This window comes from Maniola jurtina, chromosome 22 (genome assembly GCF_905333055.1).
Source record: "Maniola jurtina chromosome 22, ilManJurt1.1, whole genome shotgun sequence".
NCBI lineage: Eukaryota > Metazoa > Arthropoda > Insecta > Lepidoptera > Nymphalidae > Maniola > Maniola jurtina.
Window position 1 is genome coordinate 4816262 of NC_060050.1, and position 12086 is coordinate 4828347.

Genomic DNA, 12086 nt, shown 5'->3' on the forward strand with positions numbered 1-12086 from the left:
ACATATGTCCACTAACAAACTAACAATGGGTGCGCAACCATTACACGTGGGACTTTTATATCTACAGGTTAACTGGGAATATCTAACACATAGAAAATGGTCTAAATATGAAATAGCCTAGGTACTTAGCTTTGACTTCACCATCCACACGAACACTGGAACGGGTTTAATCCACGTGCTCGGTGCCTCGCCATTTCGAGCCGCAGCAACCATTTTGAGTAACTAGATGAAAATGAATGTACTTTTACAACTGTATCCTTCCGGTATACCATAGACAAATTAACTTCTCTGCCATAGACGAATGTTGCCATAATATTTACCTTTATTCTGATTACTTCGCGAATGGGTAACTTCGCGACACTCCCGGCCGAAAAATAGATCAAAATAGGCATAATAAGTTGTTCGTCCACTCTTTAATCCTCTGTAGGGCTTTAGTGGCCGCAACTCTCCTCACTCTACCCACTCTACCATCTTCTTCCTTCTCCTCGTCTCTCGCTAGTGTCCCGACTTCCTCTGAATCAATAACATCCCCAATAGATTCTCTACTTTCACTCTCTAAGGTTTCACACTCCATTGTCTCCTGAATGGGTTCGTCTATTTGGATCATAGGTGAGTTCTCTTCTTGAGCTATCCCCTCTGAGATAGTTATCTGTCTGTCGGTACTCTCTTCCAAAGGCTCGGCTAACGTGGCAGAAGCAAGCTCACTCGAAGTATCATCTCTTATAAATCTTTCTTCCATGTCTTCCTCTGACTCTTGAACCTCTAGAGGGTACAGATGCGCTATTGACCGTGTGAAATTCTTATCTCCAACCTTTACTATGGCTACTCTACATAAACCATCACTTCCTTCTTTCAGTGAAACAATTTTTCCTACTCTCCAGGTTTCTCTATTTTTATTTTCTCCTTTTATTTGCACTATCTGTCCTATCGCCGGAGACTGTTTCGATGTGACACGTGGCTCTTTATGTGAGTGCTGATACCTTTCTCGGAGACTTAGTAAATATCTGTTAACAAACATATCTTTGAATTCTCTTACGATGATGAGACCCCTCTTCCAACTTTTTATAAGATCGACTTTAATCGTAGTACCTTTCTCTAGACAATCTTCGACAGTTCCTTCTATAGTGATACAACTTCCTAGTGTAAGAAAATCAGCTGGTTTTAGAATTATATCCAACTCTGAATCTACACATGTAAGCGGTCTTGAATTTATTACAGCTTCAATTTCCTTGACTACGGTAGTTAGTTGACTATCTGAAAGCATGTGCTTTGCTAGTGTACGCTTCATACAATTCTTAACTATCCCTATCAATCTTTCGTAAAATCCACCAAACCAAGGCGTCAACTGAGGTATGAACTTCCATTGAATTTTGTTGTCAATACAATATTGTTTCGAGAGAATCTCTGCTATAAGTTTGAAATGTGTCGCGTTGTCTGATGTAATGAGTTGAGGGACCTTTCTGGTTGCTATTGTCCTTCTCAACGCCAATAAACCTTCCTCCGCTGTAAGATCTTGCACTAATTCTAAATGAATAGCTCTCACCGCTAAACAAGTGAATAAACAGATCCATCTCTTTTGTCCACTCTTGACAAGAACAGGACCCATATAGTCTATCCCTACAAAGGTAAATGGTTCGCTGTAACCTACTCTTTCTACAGGAAGCGCTGGAGTAGGTGGTAACTTAAATGGACCCGCTCCATGTTTAATACACCTTGGACATTTCTTCAATATCCTCTGAATCTGAGATTTACCTTTTGGTATCCAATATGACTGTCTGATGAGACTAAGTGTATGATTCGCTCCTACATGATAATTATCATTGTGAACTTTCTTTATAAGGTTATTCGTAAAGTCACATTCCTTAGGTATCAATATAGGGTACCGTTTGTCAAACGATAGTTCTGCATTCTGAAGACGTCCTTTACACCGTAGTAATCCATCAACATCCTTAAATAACTTGAGATTACGACTTAAATCAGTTTCTTTCCCCGCAACTTCCTGAGTGAAGTATTCTGCTTGTAGCTTCTTTATTGTTTCCGTAATACAAAGCGATTCTTTGTAACTAGTTCTGCTATCTTCTTTGGCTCTAATACTTTCTCCTGAGAAGTTGTTTTGTAGCTCTAGATTACTATCCTTTTCTTTAGAGGTATTCGGCAGACCCTCCCGCGTCGAAAGAAAAAATGACTGTGACATGTATTTCACAGGCGTTTTCTGTTTGTCGGATTCTGATAAAAACTGTGGACCTGTAAGCCATCTTTCCTTGTCTTCGTTGGAACTCATCGGTCTGGTTGCAATATCTGCCGGATTCAACTCTGAAGGAACATACTTAATCATGAGCTCTTTATTACTCCTTATTTCCTCAACTCGTCTAGATACGAATGGTGGAAGCAATTTATCCGATTGGCACCATTCTATGACAATTTGACTATCAGTCCATAATGTTTGATATCCTAATTTCATGTTAAATGCTTTTAAAACCATCTTAATTAGTCTGCAACCAATTAAAGCTCCTAGCAATTCTAGCCGAGGAAATTTTAAATGTTGTTGATCCTTTATAGGGACTAATCGTGTTTTTCCTATGACAAAACTTGTCTTAGCACCATGTGTTATGTATACTACTGCAGCATACGCTTTGAGTGAAGCGTCTGTGAAACAATGCAAATGATATTCTTCGCTTTTTACATTTTTTATATAGCATCTAGGTATCGATATTCCTCTAATAGTCTCTAATTCTTTTCGGATTTCTGACCATTTATCTTGCATTTCTTTTGAAAACTTCGTATCCCATTTAACTTTAGTCTTCCAAAGTTCTTGTAGAAATAGCTTAGCTGATAAAACATGTGGTACTCCGAATCCACAAGGATCGTATATCGAAGCGATTACCTTCAATACTTCCCGTTTAGAATATGCTTCGGTGGTTAACGTGAACTTTACATGTAACGTATCATGTTTTAAATTCCAATCTAGGCCTAAAATTTTTACAACCTTTTCTTCAACACCATCGGGTATTCTATTCATAAATTGTTTCGAATTTGAACTCCAATCTCTAAGGTTCATTGAAATTTGTCCAAACGTATCCCTTGTGTCTTGATATATTTGGATAGCCTCGTCAAGTGTTTGAACCCCAGTTACTAAATTATCAACATAAATATCTTTAGCAATTAGTTGTAGCTGTTCATTTCCTTTAGAAAGATGATGTTTAATTGTCGCATTTAATAAGAACGGACTAGATATAATTCCGAAAGGAACTCTACAAAACCTTAGACAGATAATGTTATCTACATGTGGTGGTTTTTCGACATCTTTCAACCAAATAAATCTCGTTACGTCGCGATCCTTTTCATGTAATCCTATTTGAAGGAAAGCCTTCTCGACATCTGCTGATAAAGCAATGTTATGACTTCGAAATCTAATAAGTATACATGTTAAATCTTCTAACATCAATGGACCGCAATACAGACATTCGTTCAAACTTTTATTGCCTTTAATTTTCGATGAGGCATCATAGACAATCCTAATAGGTTTATTCTTCTGAGCAACGCAATGATGTGGTAGATAATGTACTGGATGTTCTACACGGGTCTTGTCTAATACTTCTTCGACTATTCCTTTCGATATTTGTTCCTGTATAGCATCATTATAGGACTTTAGGGTTTCCTTATCTAACCGCTTGACTAAATTTACTAAACGACCATATGCTAATCCATAGTTAGGTGTTAGTGACGGTGGGTATTCGTTCCACGGCCAACTGACATGATATCTATTGTTAATTAATTTAGTAGTCTCGTTGAATTTATGAATAGCCTCTTCCTCTCGTGTAATTTTAGGTGAATCGGTTATGCCAATTGACTCTAGTTCCCACAAGAATGCTATACTTCCTTGATCTAAAGGCATGTCAGGTTTGTTAAATTTAAAATCTATCTCTGTTTGAAAATATGTGATAACTGACATGTGTTGTTCTTCTATATCTCTACGTGGACCCTGACCTGATAGTATCCATCCGAACTCAGAATCTACTAGGTATAAGTCTTCACTTATTCGTATTTTCTCTGGATGAAGAAACGAATAATAATAATCATTTCCAATAAGAATATCAACTTGATCTGTTAACGATCCGTCATCTGCAAGTTTTACCTTGTATCTCCAATTGTTAAGTTCTTCAGCATAGGGTACGCTTTGAGAAATCATAGGCACAATGTTTGCATAAATGATTTTTCCTTTTTTAGATTTAGTCTCTAACTCTAGTTGAACTACTGGACTATTAAATTCTCGAGGACTTCTTGAACCAAAGGTATAGACAGACAAATTTTCATCCTTCTCTATTGATAAATTTAATTTTTTCGCAATTTTTTGGGTAATGTAAGATCTCTGAGAGCCTGAATCGAATAGTATACGACATCGTGTCTGTTTATCCTTGTTCCTATCTCCTCGTGCCATCACTACTGCTGTTTGAAGGACCGTATGTCATCTTCTGTCAACCTCTGTTAGAGTGGTGGTTTCGGTTTTAGATGGAAATTTCTGAGGACACAATGCTCTGTGATGTAGACCACGTTTTTTACAATAATAACAAGAATTTTTATTGTTATAGCACTGCGCGATCCGATGATTTCTCATGAGACAACCGTAACATCTGTCTCCTAACCGTGACTTCCGTTCCTTGGCTGTTTTATATTTATCACAAAGGTCGTTGTAGTGATCGCCTTTGCAAAACACGCATGGTACTTTCATCCTCTTCGAGACAACTTCACCCTCTGTCGTATTACTTCCTTTTGATGTTGTATCTTCTCTCTGTTCTTTACGTTCTTCCCGTTGTGAAAACCGTCTCTTACGAAAACTTCGAGGTTCCCCATTTGTCGCTGAAATCTCCGTTTTATTCATTCTGAAGTAATTATGTAAATCATCGTTTAATCTCGTCGAGAGGTTTTGCAATTTAGTCTTGATTACTTCTGCATTGTAGATTAAGTCATTGTGCAGAGAGCCGAGACTAAGAGCTTGATTCGAGAGAGTTTCTATTTGAGTGGCGAGAAGTTTCAGTCTCGTTAATAATAGTTCATCCATAATGAATATTCTGGAACAGATATTAAGATTGGCTTGTCTAATCATCCGTTCATATCTAGATCCTTATAGCACTTTTAATCTTTTACTATGTCATTACTTATGTCCGCCCAGCAGATACTCTTCCACTGAGTTACACCCCCCTTAACATACAAATCCAAACATCAAGGTATTCCTTGTTATGGATAAATAATAATTAAGTATAAATACCAACGTCAAAGTAATGAATAAATACCAATGTCAAAGATCAATTCTTATCTTAAAGAGTTTTAATAGAATTAAACTATCCTTTCATAACCTATTGTAATAGTATATGTAATATGCTATGATAATAATTGAAGTGTAAAAAAAATCATTTCAAATTTCATAATCCTTATACACATATCAACTTAAAGTTCAAATTCAAATTCAAAATAATTTTTATTCAATTAGACTTTTACAAGTCAAATGAAACTTAATATTGTCTCAAGATATCAAAGGAATAAAATCTTCACTTGTCAAACTTTATGTGTATTCTCTCATCTTAATAAAGCATAATTACTTATCCATTTTCTCTCAAAAAGGGAATTGTATAAATGCACTCAATCTATTATGATTTACAAGTTATTTCAGTCAAATGAAACTTAAAAGGTTCATGTTTCATACACATTCAACTATCAAGTAAGATTACTTCCTCTATAATGTTTAAAATAAATTCAAAAGGATTTTCTCCTTAAGAATCTAACCTCTATTTATATTTTTTTTTTTTTTTATTTATTTTAGCCTAGAGCGCGGGAGAGCACAGTCTGGTGTCCACGCTACATAGCGCGGCGCCGTGGCAGGCCCCGCACGCGGTGGCGCGCAGAGCTGGAGGAGTTCGACGGCCTTGGAGTGCTCTGGACGCGCCTGGTAGCTGACAGAGATTACTGGAAGAAAAGGGGGGAGGCCTTTGCCCGCATTTGGGATGACCTCTGAAGAAAAAAAAAAAAAAAAAAGTTTATTTATACTTACTAATTTGAAGGAAAAAAAAATATATATTTACCTACGTATACATAACATTGAGAAAAAATATAAAAAGACAAAAAAGAAAGGAAAAAATATATTAAAAAATTACAAAAAAAAAAAAAAAAAAAAATAATTAAAAAAAAAAAAAAAAAAAAAAAAATTAGAGGTAGGCTAAAATAAAGAATCTAACCTCACTCTTTACTAATTATCTAGGTACTCAACTATGTACTAGAATGATACAAGGATTCCTTTACTCAAGCTAAACAAGAACCTAGGTGTGAGTTTTGTTAAGTCAAGTTTCATCCCTTTCAAATATTAAATCTCAATACAGTAATTTAAAGATCCTTTTAATAAGGTGAATATGCAGAATCTAATAATTTTTTAGTTCAATAAGCCTATCACAAACCATAAGAAACTACATTTCTCTCCCATACCTACAATATCAAATTGTATTTCAAACTTAAATGATCTCTTTTATAAATGATAGGTACTATCTAACTAGCTAAGTAAGTAGTACATACCTACTTATTGATTTGATAAAAAGAGTATTTGTCCCTCTAATTAACTTTTTCTCGATAAATAACAAGACATTTAAGGTTTTTATAGTTAATACACGGCCTGTGCTTCTATCGTACTTACCACTTGCTTACTGTCATCAAAGTTAAATGATAATGATTGAACTTCTTTTGCAATTAATCACTTTGGGTAATTCGATTTCCAACTGAAAAGTAATTATGTACTTTATAATATCAAGTAATTTAGATAAACTTCGATCTATTCTCAAACACTTCTTATACATACATAGCTAGACGCCATTAACACTTTACTCATCTTTCCCCGTTACTTATCTAGTAAATACGCACTTACTTTGTTGAAAATTATTATTTCCATCCATTAATTGAATAAATCTGATATATATGTATATTCAATAATTCGTTTCACATAAATTGTACTTTAAATTTTTATTGTTCAAGAAGTAGGTATACCGGAGGTAAGACACTAAGACACTTCTCTTTGACGCCATTTTGTATAATTTGTTATGTCACTATGTGCTGTGTTGTGTCATGTTGGTATCACCTGTTTGCTTGTTCTATGGTCTATCTACAACAAATTAAAGCGGGAAATTCAAACTTTCAACTAACAGCGTGCCCGTCGCGTCTCTGAAACCAATGTTGCCAACTTACCTGGACTAATTTCTTTCTCCTTTTTTGAATTTTAAGTTGGCTCTGCTCCCACACGACTTTCGTTGGCGCTCAGAATGACCTATACTGCCACCTATTAGTTGGAAGGTCAAGTTCTTACATTTTAACACCAATATAATATTTATACCGAATTGTACTTATAATAAACAATCATAATCATCGCTCAACAGCGACATTACTGCACACTTAAATTTTCATTTCACTTACTAAATGAAAGAGTAGAAAGGACTTGATATACTATTAACTACTTTACTATCGCTTAGGCTGAGTGTGACTCCATACACTGAAAACTCTGGTTTCTCAGCCAGATCCCAGCACTTCTCCACCATGTCGGGAACCCCCCCTAACTTCCACTTCATCTGCTTCGCCTTTTATTTCTCTTTATATGAACCATACTATTCGTCAGAAGTGAGAGGGGTTACCGAATTCGTACATATTATAGGAGTCACGCTCACCTTTATCTGTTTCTTTGTAGGTCGGTCGTTCACTGTCGACCCCCGTACGTCCTTTCTATTCCTTGCATCGTTCAGACTGTTCCAACTCGTCTCTCAGTGACCTGTAGGGTTACACAAACTATGATTTCACCGTAGGTGAAATCTCTAAGACCTAGACCATGGGGCAATTCTCTATCTTGGTATCTATAGGTTAGGAATGTGTGCATCTCTCTCCCACCCAGCGATTGGGACCCTCCAATATATATTCTATTCACCGATTTAAAGGTTACTTCGGCTGCCTATGGTTCCTCGGAACCGTCGCTGGTGACAGAATGCCCGGCTGACCTCGCGCTACTGAGCGAGTCTAACGCCCTCTCTGTCTACCTTGCTTGTACCGTCCTTCTCATAGCGTACGCTGTATACTCTAGGCTTCCGGGTCCTGGGTGCATGGAGTGCCTGATCGCCCTCTCGCTACTGGGAGAGAGCAACCCTCCGCATGCCTCGCCTAGCCTGTCGTCTTTGCCGATACTCTAGGCTTCCGGGTCCTGGGTGCATGGAGTGCCCGATCGCCCTCTCGCTACTGGGAGAGAGCAACCCTCCGCATGCCTCGCCTAGCCTGTCGTCTTTGCCGATACTCTAGGCTTCCGGGTCCTGGGTGCATGGAGTGCCCGATCGCCCTCTCGCTACTGGGAGAGAGCAACCCTCCGCATGCCTCGCCTAGCCTGTCGTCTTTGCCGATACTCTAGGCTTCCGGGTCCTGGGTGCATGGAGTGCCCGATCGCCCTCTCGCTACTGGGAGAGAGCAACCCTCCGCATACCTCGCCTAGCCTTTCGTCTTTGCCGATCGACGGTTTGACCTCTTTCATAATTTACTTTAACTCAGTCCCAATGGCTTGTGAAGAGAGGTACACACATATGTCCACTAACAAACTAACAATGGGTGCGCAACCATTACACGTGGGACTTTTATATCTACAGGTTAACTGGGAATATCTAACACATAGAAAATGGTCTAAATATGAAATAGCCTAGGTACTTAGCTTTGACTTCACCATCCACACGAACACTGGAACGGGTTTAATCCACGTGCTCGGTGCCTCGCCATTTCGAGCCGCAGCAACCATTTTGAGTAACTAGATGAAAATGAATGTACTTTTACAACTGTATCCTTCCGGTATACCATAGACAAATTAACTTCTCTGCCATAGACGAATGTTGCCATAATATTTACCTTTATTCTGATTACTTCGCGAATGGGTAACTTCGCGACAGGCGTGTCATGCTGCCGCTAATAATTTTGCGGGATAAAGAAAGAAGCAGATATTACCATTTATTCATCTTAATAGGGCATACATGACCTGCCCAATCTTGTTTAAGCTGTGGAGACATCAAGTCAGTGCTTTCCAATACGTGACGAAAGATAAGTGACAAGAATATATCACTGTGGCTTTGTCATTGTGGCATGAAGGAGTAACAAACAACTTTCACATTTATATTATTGAACTAGACAATGACTGTGACTTCACCCCCATGGATAAGGCAAAGTACCGAAGTACAAAATAAAACTAAAAGTTATAAATTAAAAGAGTATAAAAGCAGGTGTAGAGTTGCAGAATCACCCAACAGCCAGTTAGCTGGCGACGTATTGCGTATTGTAACTTGACTTGTGAGTACAAATTGATTGGCGCATCACACAACACGGTGCCGCCTTTGCGCCTGTCATTCACAGCTCACACACTCCATACATTTTAGATGCTTTTGGTCTGTGTCTACGCGTAACGAGCAAAATCACTTCTCACAACTGGGTCCTTATTCGATTTGACATAGAAAACAAGAAATGCGTGAAACTCACTTTCGATGGCTCTTCTGGATACCAAAACTGTGTATCACGAATGCTGATATTAAAAAAAATTCAAAAGAAAAATAAAACTGACTTCAACAACCACAAACACTAAAAAGTAAAAAATAATTTTTGTTTAGCTATTTTTTGAAGTCGGTTTTTTTATTTTAGAATTTTTAGTGGCCCCACTGTACATATGCTATGCCCAGTTAAAACCGTACTGTTTACTAAGCTATTACACTGATCGCGAGCAATTTGCTCTTATCCATTGAGGAGTTCTGTTCTGCATCTCCGAAGATATTCATCAGATCTTCACCAATTTTATAGAGGGCTTGCACAGTATACCCTTTCAAACAAAAATAAATAAATTCCAAATGGGTCTAGGGGTCTTTGAGTAATTGGGGAACATACATTAAAAAAAAAAAGATTGCGACAAATTGAGAAACTCCTCCTTTTTTTGAAGTCCGTTAAAAAAAAATGAGAAACACCCTGATAAAGACTTCTATAGACTTCCATGTATTTCCACTAGATGGGTCATTTCGTATACCCAAGATCAGGGAAAGACTTTCCTTATCAGTGGGTATACCTAAGGAGGAGTAATATAAGCCCTTACTCTTCCAGAGGTACCAAGAAATAAACACCAAGAATTGTTTATCTGATAATAATGGAAACCATGGAGCATATTTAGAATAAATTTATAACCAAAAAGCATTTCGGCGTACGCGCACGCGTAATCTAGTTAAGCGCACACTCTATACATTAGTGATTATTTACGGATTGAACCGCGCCCCGCGGGGATGTACGTGCGATACGCAACTAATCTAATCTTTGTGCGAGTTTCCATTCTACTGGCTGATTCTCTTTTTAACCTCCGACCCAAAAAGTGGGGTGTTATAAGTTTGACGTATGTATCTGTGTATCTATCTGTGGCATTGTAGCTCCTAAACTAATGAACCAATTTTAATTTAGTTTTTGACGTGACAACGTCTTATAATTCGATAGAGCCGGCTGCACGCACGAAAAAACATGACTCATGCGGCGTTACCTCGCTCTGAGGCGTTCCATGTAAGGCTTGAAGTGCAAGCGAGAGCGCGGAACGAGCGACAAAGAAGCACAATCGGCCTTTGTTGTCACGTTCAACTATCGTCAGTAAACCGACTTTACAGACAACCAATTTTTTTTTGTTTGAAAGGTGGCTTGACCGAGAGTGTTCTTAGCAATAATCCAAGAAAATCAGTTCAGCCGTTTGAAATTTATCAGCTCTTTTCTAGTTACTGTAACCTTGGCGGGGTTGTTATAAATTTTTAATTTACATTTGTACGTTGATAAGCTTACGTAAAGTACCATCTTCTATTTATTTCTGACCGCAAAGACTGCACGTATAAAAGAAGAAGCAATAAGCTTCCTCAGAGGCAACTAGAATTGTTTATCTGAAACCATGGAACATGTTTAGAATACCACGCTAATACTATAAAGGTGAAAGTTTGTGTGTATGTATGTGTGTGTGTATATTTGTTACTCCTTCACGTAAAAACTACTCGACAGATTTGGTTGAAATTTGGAATTCAGATAGATAATATCCTGGATTAGCGCATAGGCTACTTTCTATCCTGGAAAATCGAAGAATTCCCAGGGGAAGGAGACATTACGCTCATCTTCTCCCTCACTAAAAACTGTGCCGGTGTAAAGGTCGTGGGCATCAGCTAGTTTAGAATTTTATAACCAAAAAGCATCTAGTTAAGGCGCACACTCTATACATATTATTAGTGATTATATATACGGATTGAACCGCGCTCCGCGGGGATGTACGTGCGGATACGCAACTAATCTAATCTTTGTGCGAGTTTCCATTCCACTTGGTAGATTCTCGTCTATGTTGATAAGCTCACGCGAACTATTTAGCTAGATACGAGCAAGACTTACTTGGAAAGCGGTAACGGTTATAGAGAATTTTATTTTTGAAATATTTACTAAGTGCATATTTATTATTTTAAAAAAAATTCAAAATACAAATGAAACCGACTTTAATAACTAAAATAACCGATCCGTGTATTAAAAATGACATCGTTCCATTATTCGACACAATGGGCACGCGCACCACGCCGCTCCATAATAAATATGCACTAAGTTATGTTACGCCGGCAGCTCAGCGTTGCATTAAAGATATGGCTCGCTCTGATTCGGTTTCAATGTTTCCGCTGATTCGTTTTACCGTCTGTTGTCTTTTTATTATGGATATTTAATTTAACAAGCTGAAGATTAAAGCAATCTAAAAAGTTTAGCTTATCTAAAAAGTTTAGCCTATCTAAAAAGTTTAGCCTATCTAAAAAGTTTAGCCTATCTAAAATGTTACCCCTATCTAAAAAGTTTAGCCTATCTAAAAAGTTTAGCCTATCTAAAAAGTTTAACCTATCTAAAAAGTTTAGCCTATCTAAAAAGTTTAGTCTATCTCAAAAGTTTAGCCTATCTAAAAAAAACGATACGAAAAAGAAAAAACGAAGGGTTCCGTACCATTGTACAAGATTGTTAATTAGTACCTAATTTTCAATTTTTTTTAAAATTAATTGCCA

At 37.6% G+C, this 12086-nt stretch overlaps 1 protein-coding gene across 1 annotated transcript; it reads right to left on the reverse strand.

Moving 5' to 3' along the window:
* Positions 1-379: 379 nt before the first annotated feature.
* Positions 380-7953, reverse strand: LOC123877100. Its single transcript, XM_045923607.1, has 3 exons — positions 6908-7953; positions 6231-6761; positions 380-5781 (listed from the first exon to the last, which is right to left on the reverse strand). The coding sequence occupies exon 3, from the start codon at positions 4436-4438 to the stop codon at positions 380-382; it is 4059 nt and encodes a 1352-aa protein (XP_045779563.1). The 5' UTR covers positions 4439-5781; positions 6231-6761; positions 6908-7953.
* Between the last annotated feature and the right edge of the window lie 4133 nt (positions 7954-12086).